Source organism: Canis aureus, chromosome 24 (assembly GCF_053574225.1).
Source record: "Canis aureus isolate CA01 chromosome 24, VMU_Caureus_v.1.0, whole genome shotgun sequence".
Taxonomy (NCBI): Eukaryota; Metazoa; Chordata; class Mammalia; order Carnivora; family Canidae; genus Canis; species Canis aureus.
Window position 1 is genome coordinate 30,960,031 of NC_135634.1, and position 23,936 is coordinate 30,983,966.

Sequence of the window (23,936 nt, forward strand, 5' to 3'; positions counted from 1 at the left end):
TGCTTCTCCCTCTGCCTGTGTCTCTGCCTCTCTCTCTGCCTCTTTCTCTGTGTGTGTGTGTGTCTCTCATGAATAAATAAATAAAATCTTATAAAAAAAACTATAAAAAAAAAAAGAATGCCTTAGCCATGGCAAGTTCTAGGAAAGCAATCAAGCAGGGCAGGAGGAAGAACACTTGGCTAGGATGGCAAGATAAATATGGCACATTCCAGGTGGCTCCCTGATGGTGTTAAGACTGGGCCACTCTCTTTGTTTCCTAGCAGAGAACCCAAAAGTCAGAGAGGGGCAGTGTCAGCCTGCAGTCCCACAGGAATAGGAGGCCCAGCAGGGCAGAAGCGTGACCTGCTCCAGTTCCATGTCCATGAAGGAACTCCGTCATGGAGCCCATCCAATCATCCCACTGTGATGTGGGTGGATCCATCTCACACAGATTTTGCACAGAACACTGTACTGATTCATAGTGTTGTTACACACTTTATGGTTCCAGCTGCCCTCCCCACCAACACCCACGGTCAGCTTTCCAGCAACACCTAAAATGGTCTGGACACTCTGAAGAGTCTGGACACTCTGAAGAGTCACATTAGTAGGAGGGGCCATTTGATAAGAGAGAGGGACTGGGGGTACTTTCTGGAGAATGTGCATCAGGCGCTGCCCAATGGTTGTGACCATCAGCAAAGTGGCCTGAGTAGAGTTGTAGCACAACCAGAAATGTGAGAGGTTGTGGGGACCAGGACCCGAGAGACCTGAGTTCTAATCCCAGATGGGTGACAAACTCCTGACCTGTCTCAGCCTTTGCTTTTTGCCATGTGAAGTAGAGAGGCTGAGCCTGGTGACTCACCAGCTCACTCTTGGACCTAACAATGCAGAGAATGTGGGAGTGGGAGTTGCAGGGGCTGGAGTTCTGGCCAGTTGTCCGCAGAGGACAGGGTTGAGTGCCACTGCCATTCAAGAAGCTCTGGATTTGCATAACGACCCTCATGGTAACGGCTGCTAATGGCATAATCACCACTGCCATGTACTACAGTCTGAACTGTGACTACACAAAATCCACAGGCTGAAGCCTTAACCCCCAGTGTGACTTATCTGGAGATAGGATACTAGGAGGTAACTGAGGTTAAAAGAGATTATAAGGATGGGGCTCTAATCTGTTAGGACTGTGGCCTTATAAGAAAAGGAGAAGGATGCTTTCTCTCACTCCGTTCCTCCTCCTCTGATGCTTCTCTCCCCTCCCCCATCCCAGAACCAGGTGGGGACACAGCAAGAAGGCAGCCATCTGCAAGTGAGGAAGAGCTGGCATCTTGCTCTTGGACTTCCTAGCCTCTAGAACCCCGAGAAAATTAATTTTTATTGGTTGAGCCACCTGGCCTGTGGTACTTTGTTATGGCAGCCTGAGCTGACTAATGTAGCCAGCAATTGGCCAAGTGCATTGTTAAAAAGAAAACCCCAGGTCCCAAATGGTGGTGCTAGTTGGGCCAGGTCAGGCCATCAAACCTGGGCTGAATATCTAACCTAATTGTAGTTTCAATCGCCCCTAGAAATGTAAGGCTTAACCTGTCCATCAGGCATTTTCTGATGAGCCTCAGTGAGGTCATTTGTGGGGCCTTCTCCCTCCCTCAAAGGAAGATGGGGTCATCTGCATAATAACCCCCACCCCCTACCCTTCCCAGCATGGGAAGGGGATTTTGCCTGAAATAATCCTTCCTTTTCTTTTGCTTATAATTTTTTTGCCTCACCCTCCTTCCTACAAAACTTTCCATTTTGTACGACTCCTCCGAGTGCTTCCCTATTTACTAGAGGGGATGCTGCTGGTTTCATGAATCATTTAATTAAGCCAATTAGATCTTCAAATTCAGTCAGCTGTATTTTTGTTTTTTTGTTTTTTGTTCTTTTACAGTATCCTTTTACTTAACCCACTCAATGACCTCAGGAGGTCAGGAGGTAGGTGCAATTATAACTCCCATTTTACAGGGAAGGGAACAGAAGCACAGAGAGGGTAACTTGCCCAAGGCTGAGTTTCTTTTTCTTTCTTTTTTTTTTTTAAGATTTTATTTATTTATTCATGAGAGACACAGAGACATAGGCAGAGGGAGAAGCAGGCTCCCTGTGGCGAGCCTGATGCGGGACTCAATCCCAGGATCCCAGGATCACACCCTGAGCCAAAGGCAGACGCTCAACCACTGAGCCACCCAGGTGTCCCAACGCTGAGTTTCAATATAAGTACACCTAAAAACTCATCATCTATATGACTTTGGGAAGTTAATCTCTCTAAACCTCAGTTTTCCCACCTGTAAAGAGGGAATGATGATAGTACACATGGACAGAAGAGCTACATTATAAACTGTAGTGAGGTTTAGATGTGTTATTATATGCAAAGCCCTTCGAGTGGGATTCTGTTGCACAATAAGTCCCCCACCCGTGTCTACTTTTATTATTGTCGTTGTAATTCTCTTATTCCTTTACTGTCAACTGCAGTGTTCATGGCCAGCTTCACTCAGTCAGTCTTGCTCTTATGCCTCTAATTTTACCACATGACCCCCTCCCTGTGTGGTCCTAGCCCATGGGATTGGGGTAGACCTTGGACTAAGCGCCAGGGTTAGCAATTTGATGACTCTCCTAGGGCTGGGGATTAGAAACTGAAGACTAGTCTTTGGGTGGAAAGCAGTAGCCCTGTTAAGCTGTGCCTTACACAAATAGAAGATGCTGGTCAGGAGAAAGGAGACAGAGGGGAGCCGAGAAGAGAAATCAGTGGCCACTGAGAGACCATCATCCTCTGCAGTGAAGACAGGAGACTGGGATGCTGGCAGCTTCCCATGGGTAGCTGGTCTTAAGCGTCTGTAGTGCTGATATTGCCTGCTGTGCCCACATCTTAAATCCCCCCTCTTTTACTTCCTTGAGAGGACTTCTGGGACCAGGGAAAGTGGAGGTGTCAACCTGGGTGTGTGTGTGTGGAGGGCTGTGTGACTGCACAGGTGGGCTCCAGGTGACTACCTCACCCTTGCCTGTGGATCAAGCTGACCCCCCTCCAAACCACAGAGCCAGGGATGCTGGTGCCAACTGTCCAGGACACATGAGCTTTTCTTACGTGTTTGCTTTTATGCTCTCAAATCGCTCAGTTTTTGATCCCTGCAGCCTTGTCTCTCATTCTGGACCCCAACTCATCCCTTGGAATTGATCGCAGATCTAACTTTTCTGGATTTTAACTCCAGGACACTGGCTTGCCCTCCAGCTTGGGCTCCTCCAGCTCCTGCTTGCCAAGCCCAGCTCTCTGGGCTCTTGGCTCATGTTGGTGTGTCTCAACACGGCCCTGCCAGCCATGCCGTCAACCCCACCCTGGACAGTGATTAGCTTGAATTTCCAGAGGTGTTCTTGGGGACCCAGGCTGTAAAATGACACCACTGGATCATCCTTGCTGCCTCCCTCAAGGCCCACCATCTCCGTGCCACCGCCTGGGTGACACCTTCCATGGCCTACTCAGCCTCACCTGCCACACTTGCTCCCGGGGACTCCTTCTTCTCCCACCCTTGGCCCACCTCACACACTGCAGGAGAGGGAGAGCTATCACTGTGCCTTATGTGCCATCCTCCCCTCCTAGAGGTGAGACCCACAGCACAAGGCCTCTGTGCTAACCACTACTTCTATGGGTGTGTCTGTGAGGATGTTTCCAGAAGAGATTAGCATTTGAATTGGTAGATTGAATTAAGAAGAGCACCTTCACTAAAGCAAGTAGGTGTCAACCCATCTGTTGAGGGCGAGAGAGTAGAACAAAAAGGTGAAGAGAATTCTCTCTCTACCTGACCGTGTGAGCTAGAACATTGGTCTTCTCCTGCCTTGCACTGGAACCTACACTACGGTCTCTCCTGGTTCCCAGGTCTTTGGACTCAGACTAGAACTACACCATTGATTCTCCTGCATCTACAGTTTGCAGACAGCAGATCATGGGACTTCTCATTCTGGATTTGTCTCTGCCCACCCACTCCCCCACGCCCTAATATATATACACACACGCACACACACACAAGTGTACAGTTGTCTGCCCTTATATGCACTTTGCTTCCCACGTTATAATTACCACTGTCAACACAGTCCAGAAGCTGATGATCCTCCTTCTGACCTAGAGGCGGAAGGTCAATAGTAGCTCAACACCTATGTCACAGCGCCTACGTCATTCACCTCACTTCCTCCCATCACATAGGCATTTTATCATCTCACATCCTTGCGAGAAGAAGGGTGAGTACAGGGCAATAAGATACTTTGAGAGAAAGAAAAAGAGACCACGTTCATACAACTTTTATTACAGTATATTGTTATAATTGTTCTATTTATTATTGCTGTTGTTAACCTCTTAACTGTGCCTAAGTTATAAATTAAACTTTATCATAGGTATGTATATTTGGGGGGGGAGCATAATCTATATAAGGTTTAGTACTATCTGTGGTTTCAGGCATCCACTGAGGGTCTTGGAACATATCCTTCACAGATAATGGGGGACTACTGTACAGTCTATTGGTTTTGTTTCTAGGGAGAAAGTACAAAATACAAAAATACAAAATACAGAAGCAAAACAGGGCATAGGACTTGAACCAGGCCATGTTTTGCTAGCAAATGAACATACTATGCTACCATAGACTGAATATTTGTGTCTCCCCCAAACTTCTATGTTGAAATTCTTAACCCCCAGTGCGACGATAATTAGGAGGTGGCAGCCTTTGGAAGGTGTTTAGTTCTTCAGGATGGAGCCCTCATGGATGGGATTTGTGACTTTATAAAAGTGACCCCCCCCCTTCCTGCCATGTGAGGGCACAGTGAGAGTATGGCCATCTACAAACCAGGAGGTGGTCTCTGCCAGACCCTAAATCTGCTGGCACCTTGATCATGGACTTCCAGCCTCCGGAACCATGAGAGAGAAATTTCTGTTGTTCATGAGTCATCGATCTGTGGTATTCTGTTATAACAGCCCGAGTGGCTGTAGAAGCCAGCCCCCGAGGACAGAGCCCCCTCACACACTCCAGCTTCCTGGGGCGGGCTTGGCTGATTCACGGAGGGGGGGTCCCCAGCTGTCCTCTGCTGGATCCTGGAGAGCCAGGCCTTGTGGGGGAGGATCTAGCCTGGTCTCTTCCTCCTTTTCCCTTTTATCTGCTCGTCTTAGAGGCAGCCTCGGGAAGGGACCCCTCAGGTGTCCGGGACCCGTTTTATCCTGCTGCAACAATAAGAAAGCTCACCTTGTTTCTCCCCGGGCTCCTGCTCCTGAAGGGGAATTCCCTCTCCTGCTCTTGGTCCCTGGCCCCGACAAGACCACTGTGAGTTCCTGGCAGGGCTCAGTGTTTCTAGATCGAGGGCCAGAGGGTTAACCCCAAACTCCACAGTGAGTATCCAGGGGACCCCTCGTCCACTGGTTCCCCGTCAAAGGCCAGGCGAGCAGAACCCCAAAAGGCTAAGCTATGCCCCTGGCTGGGCCAAAAGGACCAGAAGACACCTCCCTCCTGGAAATAGCTCTTTACTGAGTCATTACTACTATGTCGCATGATATCATGTCAACAGAATTACATGGCAGTGGTGGCGGGGGAGGGGGAGGACAGGTGGGAGTGCAAACCAGTTGCACACCTGTTAGAAGGAGGAGCTGGCATTAAGGCTTTGGGAAGGAGGAGGGGGCCAGGGAGGAGGCGGCTCCAGGCCCCCAGCCCTGGGTGGTCAGAATCTTTGGAACCAGTTGAGCCTGTGGGCGGCCTTCACCTCGCTGGGGGAATTTCCCGGTGGCCCTTGTGGCCCAGTGACCGCGGCCTCTTCACACTTGCCTCTGCCTCCCTTCCACCAGTGTCCCAGCTGCTGGGCACCGCTCTGGGAGAATGTTCTGGGGCCTAGATAGCCTTCCTGTGCAGACGAGACTCCTTCTTGCATTTCCTCCTGGATGCTCCTGAGAGAAGGTGGCCAGGATGAAGAAGTGAGGAATTTTTTGAAGACGTGAAAAAAATTGCTGAGCTCCTGGGAGCACCGGGCCCAGAGCCTGAGAATGGTGGCACACATGGAGTCACTCTGTCCGCGTGAGGCAGGGGCAGCTCCTGGGACTCTTCCCATGGTCGTGACGAGAGTGTTTGGGTGGTCACATCCACCTTGTCCCTAGAGTTCGAACCACATCCCCTGCGGGTTTTCCTGGGTCTTTTTGACCAAAGGCAACTTCTGGCTAGGTTGGTTCTGAAGATGCTGCAAAGCAGAGTTGGTCAGCAATTCAGAAACAGACTCAAGACCTTCCTCCCAAGGTAGCCACCTCCCTGGCAGGCTCAGTCACAGGAGACGGGGGTCTCTTCCTGCCCAGCCAGAGAAACCCGGCTGGCCCCCCTGGCCAGCAGGGAAATGCGTGTACGTGTGCGTGTGTGTGTGAGGGGCTGCTTTCTATGGTACAGTCAGTACTGGGGGGCCCGGAGGTGCATGGGCAGGCCGGGAGGCAGCCCCTTGGGATCAAAGGGCCACAAGTGTCTGTAGGTGTGGCTCTCTGGGTGGCCGGCTCTGCCCCAAGGCCCTTCCCAGCATTCTGTGTAGCAGTGTCTGGGACTGGGGCCCTTAGTAGTGACTCTGGCTTCCTGGTGGGCCTGGGGGCCCTGGGAGTCCAGGGGGCCCCTGAATCCCTGGTTCACCCTTCAGCCCCACAGGCCCCCGCTGGCCCGGTGACCCTGTCTTCCCAGCAATCCCTGGTTTTCCCTGAGGCCCTGGGGGCCCTGGAGACCCTGGGGGCCCCTCTGGCCCTGGGGGCCCCACGTCTCCCTTAGGGCCTGGCTGTCCTCTTGCGCCTCCACTTCCATAGCTGCCCTTTGATCCCTTGAGACCTGGGAAACCTCGAAGGCCAACCGGCCCCCTTTCTCCCACAGGTCCTGGGTCTCCAGGTTGCCCCTGAGGACCCTGGGGGCCTGGGGGGCCCAAGCTGCCTGGGTCTCCTTTTGGTCCTCTGCTGCCAACGGGCCCTTTCACGCCCAAGTCTCCTTTGAGTCCTCTTGGTCCTGGAGGGCCAGGAGCACCTAGGGCCAAAGAAGAGAGGGAAGAAGTCAGTCCACGAGGGGACGGGTCTCATGAGGCTTGCCCACGGAGTAGGTGTGGCAACACAGGCCACTGGGACAGGCCCAAGGGTCAGCCAGACACCAATGCCAGATCTGCCAACTGCAGTCTCTGGAAGCTCGGGCTGATTAAGTGACTCTAAGTCAGCTGTACCCCCTGTGACATGGGGATGAGAAGACTCACCGGCAGGCTAGCGGGGATTCAGAGACAAGGCATAGAAGTGTCTGGCATGAGGCCTGGTGTGCAGTGGGAATTCATCGTTCTGACCTCAGGGCTCAGTTTGGGAACTAAGAGAACTAGACAGCTCTGGGAAAAGGCCAAGAGTGTCCCGGGACTGTCTGTCCAGGTCTGGAGGCCGCCTGGCCTTCTACACCTCCTCGTGATTTTTTAAAGATTTTATTTATTTATTCATGAGAGACACAGAGAGAGGCAGAGACATAGGCAGAGGGAGAAGTAGGAGCCCGATACAGGACTCGATCCCAGGACCTTGGGATCATGACCTGAGCCAAAGGCAAATGCTAAACCACTGAGCCACCCAGGCACCCCTCATGGTCTTTGATACAACCCCCCTCCCCACTGATGTCTCAACCCCAGGCTCTGCCCCTGACAGTCAGGCATCTGGGACAGGAGATGGAGTCAGGTGACATAGGTCAGAACACCAAAAAAGTGAGGCACGAGAAGCAGACCCCTCCCAGGATTAGTGCATGGGGCACAACAGCCCAGAGAAAGGACAGCTCCTCCAGGAGGCCCACCCTGACTACCCCCACCTATTCTCTAAGCTTCTGCGGCTACTACTTGCTGAATCTTTCAGGTGACATGTAGAAAAAAAAGCCATGGTACAGTGAAAGCAAACCTGTGGTGCCTATCTGGTGAACCCTGATAGACTGTGGAACCCCGGAAGAGAGTAAGGACCACAGCTCACATCCCCTGCCCTGGGCAGGGAGCCTGGCACATGGCAGGGAAAGCTCACCAACAGCTGTGGACCCCCCTGCTCCCACCGGGCTCTGGCCTAGTGCCTGGGGCAGATGCTGAGATGAAGATGTGGTCTGTCCCTAAAGAGCCCAGGTCAGCTCCCAAGCCAGATGACCGTAACACCCTTCTCACTATGTAAGTCTCAGGGTCACCACCTCCCGAACTGTGCCAACTCTGAGGATACAAAGCAGAGTGTGGCCATCACTCTGCCCAAGGCATCCCTGAATGCCCGGAGCATGGAGCAAAGAGGACCCCCCGGCCTCGTGAGGATCATGCAGCAAAGGCCCAGCGAATACCTGGCTTTCTTTAGTGGTCTCTGCAAAGGACACTGGGTAGGGGTGGTGGGAGCAGCAGGCCGAGGGCTGGCCTGAGGGATGAATTCTAATGCCCATACTCAGCTCTCCCTGAGAATTCTGTGGCTACATCATTCCTCTTGTGAAAGACTTGCAGCATTTTCGAGCGAGGTGGGGGCCAGTCCAACTCCTACATTTCACGGAGGAGGCGACGAAAGCCCAGGGAGGTGAAGCAGTATCCTCAGGGGCCCCTGAGCGGAAACCAGAACCCAGGTAGGCCTCTCGGGGAGGAGGGAGCCTGCAGCTGGGAGCTGGGAGCCCTGCCAGTGGCCGTGACCCAGGTCTGCGGCGTCAGGGCCTCCTCCCCAGCTAACGAAGATGCCACTGCTCTTACTCCTGGCTGGTGCTCCCTGCTGCCCACCCTCCCCACCCCCTCAGTGCTCCCCACCCCTGCTGCTCCCTGTGTCTGCCTCCCGGTGTTTCTATGGAACAGTGTCGGTGAATACCAGCCTCTTAAGATCGAAACTGGGATCTAAACTGGGAACTGGAGCCCAGACAGAGTCAGCCCCCCTGAGGGCCAATAAAAACCTTCCAGCCATCCCCTGCCCCCGCCTGCCCCTGCCCACTTCCCCCACACGGGGGGCTGCGGCCCTGTGTGGGCTGGGTTCACGTGGCCTGCCAGCTGCACAGGCTGGATTCCGTCACCGGGCTGGCTGGCTGCGGAGGGGACCTGGCCTGGGAGCAGCCGGGAGGCAGGATCCGCTCTTCGGTCCTCAGAGGGCCTCCCCCAGCCCCTCACCGCACCCCGCAGCGAGGCAGCCAGAACCACCTGGTACAGGGCCTGGCAGGACTTGCCGGGAGCTGGCAAAGCCACGGCACCGGTCTTCACCCCAGCTCTGGCCTTGGCGCCCGAGCCAGCTGAGGTTGGAAAAGCAGAGCCATTCAGAGGTGGAGAGGCCCCTGGAGGCTTGCTGGGTGCCTGGGCGTCAGAGGGCCCTGGAGCAGTGCTGGCTGGGCTCCTGCCCACGCTGGAGCTCATGTCTCATTCATGAAATGGAGAGTTGCACTTGACAGTTCCGAAGGGCCCCTGTCGCTTCGCTACCCCTCTCCTCCTGCCTCCTCGGCCTGCTTCCTTGGGCTCACCCTCTGCCCGGTTCTCCAGCTCTCTCCTTACACCTACTTCCGCAGCTTCTAACATTGTTCCCTGCACGGATGTGTCCACCGTCCCCATCTCCAACCTCGACTCAGGAAAAGCATGAGAAGTCATCTCATCTTGACAAGGTGACCCTGCTCTGAGCAGCCCCCAGGTCCAGCAGGGCCCCCTCACTCTCTCCCGTGCCACTGTCTTCATCAGGTGCCCACCCCTCTCTTGCCCACCGGGTGCAGCAGCTGACTGCGAGGACTGCTAAGGGCCTCTATGCCGGTAGCAAGGGAGAGAAGGCAGGGGGTAAAGGCCCTCTCTTCTGTGCCCCCCTCCAGTCCTTGCAGGTGCCTCTTCCTGGGGAAGCTCTTGGCGGCTTCCCTGGATGGGTAAGGCTGGGCGCCCACATGCCCGGGGAAAGGTGCATACAGAAGCCTGGGTCACACTGCCCACCTCATTGCCCCAGGAGGCAGCAGCCTCCAGCATGAGTGGAAGGAGGACTTCAGAGGAAAAGAGAGACCTCCCTCTCCGTACCCCCAGTTCTGGCTGCCACCACCCACCACATCTCTGAGAACACAGAGGGAGGTCCTAGACAGTCACCTTGAGGACACTGGGGGCGGGGTGTGGCCTCCTCTGGGGCTACTAACAAGGCCTCCCTCACAGCCCACATCAGGGGCCGGTGGTTGGAGCCTGCCCCGTGGTGGCATACCTGTGCCATCCAGCCCCGGGCTCCCTCTCTGACTGCTCTGTGACCTGCCTCCTCTTGGAGAAGGATAGGGCAATGAAAGCAGGGAACAGGTGTCTACTGAGTCTCTCCCATGTCAACGCCACACACGGAGATTGTTGGCCCATTCTACAGAGGAGGAACGGTGGTGCAGAGGGTGGCAGCTTGCCCAAGATCATCAACTAACTGTAAGGGGGAGAGACCAGATTCAAAGCCAGGCCTGAAGCTCAGAAACCCAGGCTCCTTCCCCCTACCCTGCTTCTTCTGGTCCTCATCACACTGTGGCCAGGGCTCTGGGCTCCTTTCCCCCCACCTCCAGCCCCTCTTGGCCTCTGACGGCCAGGGCCTCCTGCCTAGTGCTGCCCAGAGGAGAGGGAGGGTCCACACGGAGTGGGGAAGGGGAACCCGAAGGTGAGCTGAGCCTCTGCAGGTCCCTCCTGGGCTGGCCATGAATCATGCTGTCGGAGGGGAGGGCCGGCGGGACCTGGGTCTAGCCTGGGAGGAAGTAAACAACCGTAGTTTAGTGGTTAGCTTTGGAGCCAGGAATGTGGACAGAGGCTGACCCAGGCACTCTGCGGGACAGGGTGCCCCTGACACAGCCCATAATCAGATCTTGGTATCGGTAGGGCTAAGGACGAAGGAGGGGAGGGCTGAATCGTGCTCTGGGCTGTGGGGGGACACTGAGCAGCGATGGCTGAGTTGGGGGAGAGGCACGGAGTACCCTGCAGTTCTGGGGAGGCCCATAATTACTCAGGAAGCCAGAGACTATAATTAGGCCATCCTGGCCCATTAGGGTAGAGCCACAACTGACTGCATGTCTGGGACAAGTAGGTGGTCTCCCCCTGGTGTGCACAGGGAATGGGAGGAGGTAGTGGAGGGGTGTATGTGAGCAGAAGCACCAAGTCTGTCAGCACCCAACACTGCCCACCCAGGGGTGGGGTGGTGCGTGGGCAGGAGGGGCCCATGGTCTGCTCACGAACCAAAGCAGCAGGCCAGCTGGCAAGGATGGAAAGAAATAGAAACAGAAGGGGCGCCTCTCAGAAGACTGGTGCCATGGAAGGTACGCTAGCCTGGCCAAAGGGGTGGGGGGACCCGGGTTTGGGTCTCAGCTCTGGTATTCACAAACCGGATGGCTGGGGAAGTCTTTGTCCTTCCTGGCACCTCAGGGTTACTCTATTCAGTGAATATGTTGGCCTGGGTCAGGGACTGTCGATACCGATACCGGCTGTTGTTGCCTGAGGAACCTGGGGAAAAATGACAATGGACTTCTACTTCCGTGACGTGCTAGACCCCAGCGACCAAACTTCCCACTGAGAACAATCGGAATCATCAGATAAAGTAGCAAGACATCCTTCTGATGGCTTTGAAGAGAGATCAAAGGCCGGAATCAACCAAAATCACAGGGAGAAGGGAGACTCCTTAAAGCCTGGCATTCTTTGCCACTTTTCTTCTCAAGGGATCTGTCGATTAGTGATTAGTTTGGGCAGAGAAGCTGGGAAGCCAGAGAGAAGGCTGCAGCTGTCAGGCTGGGAAGTGGGGCAGGCTTTCGGCAGCTTCGCTGGGGCTGGAGTGCAGGGCTGCCAAGATTCAGGAGGAAGGAGACTGTGCGTGTGTTTGCTGTAAGGACACAGGGCAGAGAAGTCGAACAGAGCACTCAGCTTCATTCAGCGGTGCTGGAGAGACAAGAATTGGAGTTCAAGAATGACAAGGTGGCAGCGCCCTAGTAAACAGTCCTCCAGGACCATGTACTGTAAGTACAAGGGCGTCAAAAATAGGCCAAGTGTTAGGGCACCCGGGTGGCTCAGTTGGTTAGGCATCCAGCTCATGATCTTAGAGTGGTGAGATCGAGCCCCACGTGGGGCTCTGTACTGGGCTTGGAGCCTGCTTAAGATTCTCTCTCTCCCTCTGCCCTTCCCTCCTCAAGCACGTGGCCTGTCTCTTTCAAAGAGAAAAAAGAAATAGGCCAAGTGTCACCTTTCTTGCCCACCCTCAGTCTCTAGCTTTGTTTATGCTTTCATTATGCATTCACTGAGCAAATGTTTCCTGAGTGCCTTCCAAGGGCAGGCACTCTGCTGGGTACTTGGTGAGTGAGACAAGGAGCCCATCATCAAGCAAATTAGATTTGGAATCACCCCTGAAATTAGGACACCCTTTTACATTTTGCAAAAACTTCTCTCTGGCTTCTCAGCTTCTTTGTCCATTGTTCATACCCATTATTGACAATGATATGGGATACAAGCAAGGTAGGTATTAATATTCCTATTTGTGGATGAGGAAAATGAATTGAAAGTAGCCAAGAGCCTTGTCCAAGGTCACATGGCTAATAAGCAATGATGGTTTCCTGTCTCCAATTCTCAAGTAACATTCTTAGCATAGACACTGTCTATCATACACACAGAAATCATCCTACAGAGTAGGAAGAGAACTATCCTATGAGAGGCACAAACACTATGGAAGTATCCCAGGCTTTCTGTTGAGCAAATGGAGCTGAAGGAGTTCTCAAAGAACAGCTGGTCTTATCCTTCCACTTTCAGATAAAGAACAAAAATAAAAAATGGAGGCTTAAGAAGATTAAAAGATTCTGCCTAAAGAATCAGCAAATTAGAAGTCAGACTTCTTTCCCATGTAGTTTAAGAGTCCAGCCCTCAGTCAACATCTTCCACACTGACAAATATAAATTCCCATGACTCCTGTAGGCTTTTAGAATGAGGTTCCCCTCCAAGACTTTGAATATCATGTCTCCCTTTTCCATTCTGCCCCATACCCTACACCTAGGCAGGACCTGAGTGGAAGTCCTTTTTGGTATCTGCAAACTCATGCTCTGGATGTGTGCATCTTAGAGGCACAACAAGGGGTCAGAATTTAAAATCATAGTGTGACCTTGAGTTCATGGCTTAACCTTCCCCAGTCTCAGGTCACCTTTCTGTAAAATAAAGACACCAACTGCCTTGTCTACTATGCTAAGGTAGTTGTGTAGCTGAAATGAAATAAAGTGCATGAATGGGCTTTGTCATTGGGAAAGCTTTATATTTCATTTGTTCTTAGGCTCAATGCCACAAAAATACAAAATTACCAGAGAATGAACTGTGAGAACTACCTAGTAATGTCTTTGCTGGAAAAATGCATCCTAGAGCATGTATCCTAGAGATACATATTTTAGGTGAAATACTGTGGGGAGGCTTCAGTTACCCAAGAAACACTTGGTACCTGGGTTTGTTGCAAAAATAGGACAACAGGTAAACAAGACCTACCCCCACCCAACACCATCAATTTAGATTAAGTAAAAAAAAAAAATTAACCCTAGTGGCAGTAGAAATGCTCAATGATATAAAATAAAGGCAATATAGGTTTGAGATTAAATGGTTAAAGCAAAATAGAGAATCAGAGAGGTTGGTTCCAAGTCTGTGTTCTGCAGAGAGAACAGAGCTGTCTGGGGTTGTGGGGTCCTCCTTCCTTCCACCTTAGAGCTCCCTAGGTTAGTAGGCCCAGATGTTTGGCCCCTCAAATGTGAAGCATAAATTCTGGAACTGCCAGATCTCGGTGGCTAACTAATTATATTATCTAGAGCCAAGACTGGTTATATTTTCAGGTTGAATATTCTTCCCACAAAGACCTACGTTTCCTTGGGAAGGGCCCAGGGAGCCTGAGTGTAGCCGTCCAGATTCCTAGTATAAAGGAATCCTGATTAGGAGTCTTTTGGACTATTTTCCAAGAGAAAAACTGTTGGGAATACTGCTGTGAAGGAGTAGGATGAAAAAGTAATAGTATTTGTTAGGGATTGAATCGTGTCCCCTCAAAATTCATATTCTGAAGTCCTAACCCCTAATACCTTGGAATATGACGTTCCTTGGGGACAGGATCTTCATAGAATCAATTTCAAATGTGGCCACTAGGTAACCCCGAATCCGATATGACTGGTGTCCTTATGAAAAGGGGAAACTAGATACAGAGACAGACACGCACAAAGAGGAGATGAAGAGACAAGGAGAAGCCAGAGCCATCTATAAACCAAGGCTTGGAACAGAGCCTCAGAGCCCTCAGAAGGAATCAACCCTGCTGACACTTCAATCTCAGACTTCTGGCCTCCAGAGCTGTGAGACAGTACATTTCTGTTCTTTAAGCCTCCTGGTCTTTGGTACTTTGTAACAGCAACCTGAGCAGCTAATACAGGGCTTATTTTGTAATGAAGTTCTCATAAGCAGAAGCCATAGAGCATTTCAAGTAAATTGAAGGAGTGGGCAAGGGAACCCACCTTTGATATGGAATCTAGGGGTAAGCTGGGGATGGAGGTACCCCAAAGGGAAGAGGAGGCCAGCCTCTTGCTGGGGAAATTGATGGCTAGTAGACAGGACTAGACCACAGCAACTACACCGAGCAGCCTGCACTGTCACCAAGGAGCACGTTGCATTTGCTCAGATGCTTTTAGAGGGACAGGGTTTTATGTCCTTGGAGAAGGCCATTCAAGGCAGCTTGCAACTTTGGATCTGAACTTCCTCAAATCTGAATCCTGTGTCCATTCTTGATACCTGTGTGAGCTTGGCTAGACCTCCATGTAATATCCAGTACTTCATTTTTTTTTTTTTTTTTTTAATATTTTTTTCTTTATTTATTTATGATAGTCACACACAGAGAGAGAGAGGCAGAGACATAGGCAGAGGAAGAAGCAGGCTCCATGCACCGGGAGCCCGACGTGGGATTCGATCCCGGGTCTCCAGGATCGCGCCCTGGGCCAAAGGCAGGCGCCAAACCTCTGCGCCACCCAGGGATCCCAATATCCAGTACTTCAACTGTAGGCTTTTTGGGTTCACAATTTCAGGGCTCCTGGGAATGAAAGGAGATAATGTGTATGCCATATGCTTTCCCCAGGATCTTGGTATGTATTGCTCCCTCCACCTAGAACTCTTCTGCTCATCCCTGCTGACCCTGCTATGTCTGACTTATTCCTCTTTCTTTCTCAACTCTGATGATTAATTTCATGTGTCAACTTGACTGGGCCATGGGATGCCCAGATATTTGGTCAAACATTATTCAGGGTATGCCTATGAGGGTTTTTTGGATGAACTTAATATTTGAATCAGTAGACTGAATAAATCCCCAATGCGGTTGGGCCTCATTCGATCGAAGGCCTTAATAGAATAAAAAGGCTAAAAGGGAAGTCCTCCTGCCTGACTGCTTCAAACTGGTACGTCAGCTCTTACCTACCTTTGGGTTTGAACTGAAATATTGGTTCTTCCTGGATCTTGAGCCTGCCAGCCTTCAGACTGCAACTACAGCATCAGCTTCCTCAGGTCTCAGACTTTTGGACTCAGACGAAATAAACATTGGCTCTCCTGCTTGCTGACTCACCCTGCAGATCTTGGGCTTTACTGGCTTCTATAATGTTTGAGCCAACTCCTTCAATTTGTTATAGTAAATCAATCAATCTCTCTTTTCAGAGATCCTAATGGACACAAGATATATATACTGTTTGTTGGTTCTGTTCTCTGGAGAACCCTGAATTAATATAAATTTTGGTACCAAGAATGATTCTAAAGGAACAGAATTTTAAAGATGAATTTTCTAAGTTGATCTAGGGTTTCTGCAGTTGACTCTCTGATCTAAGATTTAAAGATGCTAATGACTTTATTTCTAGTAGTAAAAAGAGCCTAAGAGTCCAAGGCATGATCTGACTGACAATAGAGATATGGAACGTACTGGGGACTTCTCATCAACCACTCATGAGAGGCAAGGATCTGGGTGACCATGTGTATGATACTTTCGAACATTTATTTTGTCAGAATAACAAGTATAATGAGATTGGTTGCTCCTAAAGTTACTGGACAAAGTGGGGAAAGAAAAAGTTGAGCTTGGTGATTCAAATTCCCAGCTCAAGTGTCATATAAATGAACTGCAAGCTTCTAATTTTGCTCATATCTCCTGCAGCCATAGGGATAAGACTGCTGAATATCTAACTTACAACCTCAACCTGTGACTGGCTGAATTGCAATGCAGACTGAATTTCCAGCTTTCCAGGGTATCTACTATTAAAGTAAAGGTGTTGACTGGGAAGGAATGGGATCCTGTAAGTTGGAATGGGGATATGCGGGAAGATCTTGATGGACCCCTAAATTCTGATGAGTTATCTTTGACAGTGGAAGCTGTTTCTCCACCCCCAGCAGAATTGCCTCCTTGGGGCACCTGGGTGGCTCAGTCAGTTAGGCATCTGACTCTTGATTTCAGCTCAAGTCTTGATCTCAGGGTGGTGAGATCAAGCTCTGTATCAGGCTCCACATTCAGGGAGGAGTCTGAGATTCTCTCTCTCCTCTCCCTCTGCCCCTCCCTACCCCACACTTGCTCTCTCACTCTCTCTCTAAAACAATAAATAAATAAATCTTATAAAAAGGGGGCCTCTCAACTCCTGTCTGAAGCTTGCATTGCCTGAGAAGAGGGCAGTGGCCTCCTCTAAGGCACTGCCAAGCAAGACAATGCTGATTCCCCTGAGGATCCAGCCCCACCACTCCTCTTTGCTTCTAGACATATAACTAGACTCAGTTCTCAGCAGGACCCTAAAGGTGAGGTACAAAGTATGACCTATGAGGAGGTGCCCTATACTCCAAAAGAACTACCTGAGTTTTTTCTAATTCATACAGATAGCAATCTGGGAAGTATTTGTGATAATGGATACAAAAGATGTGGGATAATGGTGGAAGAAACATTAAAATTGCATTAGACAGAATTTATTTCTATGGGCTAACTAAGCAGATCTTTCTATTTAATGTTACATCTTGGGGAGTTAGAAAGGGTCTAACAGTTTGTTAGTAGTTTGTTTGGTGGGTTGGCTAAAACATAGGCCCAAGTTTGACCTACAGTGAATGAGTATGAAATTCTGGCTGTCCTTGATTTCATGTAAGAAAGGGATTCAAAAACAGGGAAGGTGGGATGTTGGAGTGTGTTTGTCATCTGAGACCCACTCACCCACCTTGGGAAGGTCCAGAAGACATGCCTCTTACCATGACTGTGAGAAATAAATCTGTGAACAGAGTCTTTGAATCCTTGAAGAGTTCTGTGATCATTCTTTGTAGGCCAGACCTTACAGGGGGAACCACAGTCACTGAACTGGGAAACCCAACCACAGTGAGAGTAATTGGATCCTGGGGTGGTGGATACCCAAAGGTGGCATTCAACTGCCTAAGGCAAGGACAGCATGGATACCATAATGGACAGCAGGGTCAATGCAGTGATCGGAATAGGCTGACATGCACAGACCTGTGGTGTTAGCTATGTGGTCATGATGTGCCTGGAAGTGAAATAGGTAGGAAGCCTAACAAATTCTTACTTGCTCTGTATAAGCAGAGAAGTTCTAGGTCAAGTGAACAAAAGTCTAGAATTATAAAAGCAGTCATGGCTCCTCAATCATTTCTCAGACTTGAGCCAATTTACAAACCCAGACTCCCTTAAATGAAGGGGAAGCTGGGTACCCATGAGGAAGGACCCCAGGATACTACCAAATATTTATACTGCTAATTTCTCCAGCCTTCCCTAAAGGGACCTATGGGGAAAAAGGAAATAATCAGCCCTTTGAGGGACTACTAGACACTGGCTCTGAATGGGCACTGATTCTGGAGACCCAAACAACACTGTGGTTCTCTAATCAGAGTAGGGCCTTATGGAGGTCAGGTGATCAATAGGGTTTTAACTCAGGTCCATCTCACAGGAGGCCCAGTGGATCCCTGAATCCACCCTGGGTTGTTTCCCCAGTTCTGGAATGTGTAATTGGAATAGACATACTGAAAATCTGGAGGAATCTCATGTGGGTTCCCTGATCTATGTATGGAGTAAGGGAAATTATGGTGGAGAAGGCCCAGAAGCACTGCTTCTACCTATGAAAATAGTAAACCAAAAGCAATCTCGCATTCCTGGAGGGACTGAAGAGATTAGTGCCCCATTAAGAACTTGAAATTGCCTATCTGGCCTGTGCAGAGGACAGGTGGACCTTGGAGAATGACAATGGATTTCTGTAAGATTAACCAGGTTGTGACTCCAACAGTGGCTGCTCTATCAGATACACTTTCATTGCTTGGGAAAATTAACACATCCCCAGGTATGCAGCTATTGATTTGGCAAATGCTTTTTGTCCCCACCTGTTCATAAGGCCTACCAGGAGGTTGTTTCAATCTGGCAAGACCAGCAATACACCTTCACTGCCCTGCCTCAGGGCATCTCAATGCTCCAGCTCTATATCATACGTCAGTTCACAGAGAACTTGATCTCCTTTCTCTCCCACCAGATATCACTCTGGCCCACAAATTGATGGTATTATATGGATTGAATTTAGTGAGGAGGTAAGTAGCAGCTCTCTATTTGTAGACATTTATGTGTCGGCGGTGTCGGGGGTGATAAATATGACAAATATTCAAGGCCCTTCTACCTCAATGAAATTTCTAGTAGTCCAGTGATGTGGGCATGTTAAGATACCCGTTCTAAGGTGAAGAATAAGCTGTTTTATTTGGCCCCTACAATTAAAAAAGAGGCACACTTTGTGGGCCTCTTTGGATTTTGGAGACAACATATATATATTCCTCACTTGGCTGTGTTACTCTGACCCATTTACTGAGTGACCTGCAAAGTTGCTGGGTTTGAGTGCCCAGAACAAGAAAAGCCTCTTCAACAGATCCAGGCTGCTGTGTAAGTGGCTTTGCCACTTGGGCCATATGATCTAGCAGATCCAATGATGCTTAAAATGGCAATGGCAGATAGGGATGCTGTTTGGGAACTTTGGCAGGCCCCTATAAGCTAACTGCACTATAGACCCTTGGGATTTTGAAGCAAAGCCAGGCCATCCTGTGTTTAACTACTCTCCTCTTGAGAAACAGCTCTTGGATTTTTATAGGGCTTACGTAAAGACTAGATGCTAGCCATTGGCCACCAAATTACCATGGGACCTGAGCTGCCCATCTTAAACTGGGTACTTTCTGACCCACCAACCTCTAAAGCTGGGCACACAGAGTCACATTCCATCCTCAAATGGAAGTGGTATATGTAATCAGGCCTGAGCTGGCCCTGAAGGCATAAGTAAGTTATAGGATAAAGTGGCCCAAATACCCATGGTCCTCACTCCTACTATACTACCTTCTCTCTCCCAGCCTGCACCTATTATGGGGAGTTCCGACCAGCTGACAGAAGAAGAGAAGATTCTGGCCTAGGATATGCAAGAATCACTTTGAAAGTGGACAGCTGCAACATCAGTCTCTCTTCAGGACAACCCTGAAGGACAGAGGTGACTCACAATCTTCCCAGTGGGCAGAACTTCCAGCAGTGTACCTGGCTGTTGTGCTTGCTTGGAAGAAGAATGGTCACACATGTGATTATAACTTGATTCATGGAGTCTGGCCAATGGTTTGGCTAGATAGTCAGGGACTCATAAGAAACACAATTGGAAAACTGGTTACAAGAAAATTTGGGGAAGAGGTGTGTGAATAGTCCTCTCTGAAGAGGCAAAAAAATTTGAAGATATTTGTGTCTTATGAATGTTCTCCAAAGGGGGAGCTGAGCAGAGGAGGATTCTAATAGTCAAGTGGATAGCATGACCTATTCTGTAGGATACCAGTCAGTCTTCTTCTCCAGCCACCCCTGTCATCGCCCAATGGGCTCATGAACAAAGTGGCCATACTGGCAGAGATGGAATTTGTGCATGGGGTCAGCAACATGGACTTCCAGTCTCCAAGGCCAAAGCTATGGCTACTGCCCAGTGCCTAATCTTCCAACAACAGAGACCACCAGCAAATCCCCAATATGGTACCATTCCACAGGGTCATAAGCCAGCTACCTCGTAGCAGGTTAATTAACTGGACCTTTTCTGTCATGGAAGGAGCAGTGTTTTGTTCTTGCTGGAATAGAAACTTACTCTGGATACACATTTGCCCGCCTTGCAAGAAATGCTTGAGCCAGAAAATACCATGGAGAATGCATTATCCATCATCATGGTATTCCATGGTTTTCCAACACAGCATTGCTCATGATCAAGGAAATCACTTCACAGCAAACGAAGTGCAACAACGGGCCCATGATCACGGAATTCACTGGTGTTATCATGGTCCCCCCCCATCTTGAAACAGCTTGCTTTACAGAGATTGAAATGGCCTTTTGAAAACTCAGTTCCAGTGCTAGCTAGGTGGCAATATCTTGCATGGTTGTATGTGGCCTGAATCAGTGTCCAGTGTGTATAGTGCTGTTCGGCTGATAGCCAGGATTCACTGGTCCTGGGATCAAGGATTGGAGATGGGAAAGACATCAGCCACTATCACCCCTAGCGGCCCACTAGCAAAATGTTTGCTCCTTATTCCCACAACCTTATGCTATGCTGGCTTAGAGATCTTAGCTCCAAAGGAAGGAATGTTTCTGCCAGGGGATACAACAATGACTCCATTGAACTGCAAATTAAGACCGCTGCCTGGTCACTTTGGGCTTCTCATGCCTCTGAATTAATAGGCAAAGAAGTTATTGTGCTGATTGAGATGACTGATCCTGACTACCAAGAAGAAACACTACTCTACAATAGAGGTTAGGGAGAGCATGTCTGAAATTCAGAAGATCCTACAGGGTGTCTCTCGGTGCTACCATGCCCTGAAATAAATTCAGTGGAAAACTACAACATCCCAATCCAATGTAGGAAGGACTAGTAATGGCCCTCCAGGAATGAAGGTTTGGATCACCCTACCAGGTAAAGAATAACTAACAACTAGCTAAGGTGCTTGCCAAGGGCAAAGAAAATGCAGATGGGCAGTGGAAGAAGGTAGTTATACATACCAGCTATGACCATGTGACCCGTTACATTACAAAAATAAGGACTGTACTTGTCAAGAGTATTTCCTCCTTGATGTGTTATAAATATATAAATATATATACAGTAAATATCTTCACTTTCTTCCCTCTCTTACCCTCTTATCATGTAACAAAACATAAAATATATTGACTTCATATCACAGTGTTTTAATATTGTTAACTTTATATCATAGTATTTAAATTATGAGATATTAAAGGGAAGAGTAAATAGCTCTCAAGGACTTTACCTTCTCTTCTGGGGAAGGGGTTAGTGTGGCTTTGGTTGTACACAGGATACTCGCATCATGAGCATTAGGGAGAATTGTAGCCTTGTTATGATCTTCATTTGGGAATTAAATAGGAGTTAAAGAGATGTGTATGGATGCCCAGTTGACTTATGATGGTTAATTTTATGTGTCAACTTGACTGGACCACAGAATGGCCAGACATTTGGCCAAACATTATTCTGGATGTGTCTGTAGGGGCGTTTATAGATGGAATTAACATTTAAATTGGTACTGAGTAAAGCACATTGCTCTTCCCAGTGTGGTGGGCCTCATCTGATCAGTGAAGACCACAATAGAATAAAAGGCTGACCCTCCCCTATGTAAGAGAGAATTCTCCTGCCTGGTCACTTTCGAACTGACCCATCATCTCTTACTGTTCTACAGTAGCTTCTGGTCTTCCAACTCAAACTAGAACATCAGCTGAGCAGATTATGGACTTGCCAGCCTCCATAATTACATGAGCCAATTTTTAAAATAATTTCTCTCTCTCTTATTGGTTCTGTTTTTCTGGTGAACCCTATCTAAGGCAGGGGTGAGGTGAGAGGAGAAGAGAGCCTCAGAGTGATGGGCATCTGAGGGGCAGATGGCTGAGTGCACCAGTGATGGAGTGGGAAGGGAGAAAATGAGATAAAAGAGTTTCCAAGACGAGGTCTCCCTATTTCTCTGTGTGGACCCAATCACACAAATTGACATATGAAAATCCAGATTTGCATGGCAGGCAAAGTTAGGAGCCATAGCATCTTTACAAAAGAGGTCTATAAGTACAGTAGTTCTCCCTTATTCCTGGTGGATACGTTCTAAGACCCCCATATATAGCCTGTTTTTTCCTATAGATACTTCCCTGTGATAAAGTTTATTTATAAATTAGGCATTATATGAATGTTGTCTCTCTCTCTCTAAATATCTATCACACTGCATCTGCCCTTCTTGTGATGACATGAGGTGATAAAATGCCTAAGAGGTGAGATGAAGTGAGGTGAAGGACAAAGGCGTTGTGACATACGTTAGGCTACCATTGACCTTCTGACTATACTTCACTAGGAGAAAATTGAAACCACAGATAAAGGGGGCTACTGTGTTTTTTAAAGCTTCCAGTTGCCTTAGGCATTTGCGACAGGATTGTATGAGCCTACCAGGACTTTTGCCTGAAACCAGGTATTTCTGTGTCGGGCAAGATCACCACGGTCCTCTGGGAGCTCTGTAGCAGGTGTGGCCGAGGTCTGGCCCTTACCTCTAAGGATGGTGACGTTGCGAAGGATTTCTCCATGCTGCGTGTCCACAGCCTTCATCTCCTCCACGATCATGGAGAGGTTGCGGACGTTGAAGTCCAGCCGTGCACTGAGCAGACTGAAGCGCTCCCGGAGCAGGTCCGTGGTGCCCAGCATGAGGGAGACGGACTTGTTCAGGTAGTAGAGCTCCTCGGCGTGTGTGTGGAAGCCTAGCGTGCAAGAGAGCCTCACATCATCCAGGTACTTGAGCATGCTGTGCACATGGTTGTCGGTGGCATTGATGTTGGTGAAGATGGTGCCGATCTCGATCTCATGTGAAGCCATGCGTCCTTCTAGCGTCTCGAACCTCTCCACCGTGCGGTTCTGGGCATAGCGAGTGTGGTACTGCAGATCGTGCATATTCTCCTCGTGGTCATCCAGGAAGGACGAGATGTTATCCAGCTGCAGCTGCAGGCCCATGACCTGCAGCACCAGGTCATGCATGCTCTCGGCATTCTGACTGATGCGTTGCGAGGAGACCCCCAGGATGGCCTGGATGTTCTTGACGGCTTCTCCAGTCTTGGCTGAGGTGGTGCGCAGGTTGCTGAAGAGCCGGGTGTAGTTTTGCCAGTCGGTGACAATCTTCTGGAGGGTCAGGGTCTCCTCATCAGTCTTTCGCCGGATCCCATGGATCCACTCTGAAGTCTGCCCCACAGTGAAGTTGATCTGGTGGACTGTAGCCTTGACATCATAGCAGTCCTGGGTGAGGTCCTTCAGAGAGAGGTCCAGGCCAGCTGTGGTGGCCTGCCAGCCTCTCACCTGGGCGAGAAACAGCCCCAGGGACTGGTTGACCTGGTGGATGGAGAAGGAACAATTGCCCATCTCCTGGGAGATTTGACTGCTGGTGGTGGAGAGCAGCTCATGGGTCTGAGAGGTCTGGTCCAGCTGGACCTCCTGGGCCAGAAGCATCTTCTGAATTCCCTCCAGCTCTTCCTGCAGTTTTCTGATCTCCTTCTCCAGCTGCCCAGCCTCATGGCAGAAAGAACAGTTGTTTGGGGCTTTCAGATCTTCAGGAGAAAGGGACAACAGTTTGAGTTGCTGAAGGCTCATGGGACAAAAGTTGCTTCTTTACATATTTCAGAACATAATGAATTGTCAAGTGGCTTCCCAATCCCTCTTCCTATCCTAAGTCTGCTAGGAAATCCTTTTTGGAAAAGCCTTACCATCTCTCTGAAATATTATTTTTTACCAAATATCTTTACTATGACCCGAAATGTAAAATTTGGGATATTTTTTCCATCTTGCCACCAAATTCTCGAGAATATATCTTCATAACTCTTTGAAGGTGCCAAGGACCACCCATTTACACTTTATCTTAAGATTTCTCCAATTATCTTTATATTTGTTATCAATACACTTATGGGGAAAAGATAGTGTGGGGATTATTTCCCCCTGTGACAGATGAGA

General features: G+C 49.4%; 1 protein-coding gene and 1 long non-coding RNA gene across 5 annotated transcripts in view; one reads left to right on the forward strand and one right to left on the reverse strand.

Annotated features, from left to right (window-relative positions):
• The window catches only part of SCARA3 (scavenger receptor class A member 3), a 76,331-nt gene that overhangs the window by 22,248 nt on the left and 30,147 nt on the right, over positions 1 to 23,936 (reverse strand). For 2 of the 4 annotated variants that reach the window (XM_077868744.1, XM_077868745.1), the window contains 2 exons: positions 22,493 to 23,536; positions 4,272 to 7,007 (listed from right to left, as the gene is read on the reverse strand). In XM_077868744.1, the coding sequence (XP_077724870.1) occupies positions 6,556 to 7,007; positions 22,493 to 23,536 (1,496 nt within the window). In that variant the 3' untranslated portion in view covers positions 4,272 to 6,555. Of the gene's footprint in view, positions 1 to 4,271; positions 7,008 to 22,492; positions 23,537 to 23,936 lie in introns of those variants that run through there. The other 2 variants (XR_013363131.1, XR_013363130.1) reach the window with 1 other exon arrangement.
• LOC144295991 (uncharacterized) lies at positions 9,364 to 23,155 on the forward strand. The gene is made up of 2 exons (XR_013363132.1): positions 9,364 to 11,924; positions 19,297 to 23,155. It is a non-coding gene; the product is annotated as an uncharacterized LOC144295991 (long non-coding RNA).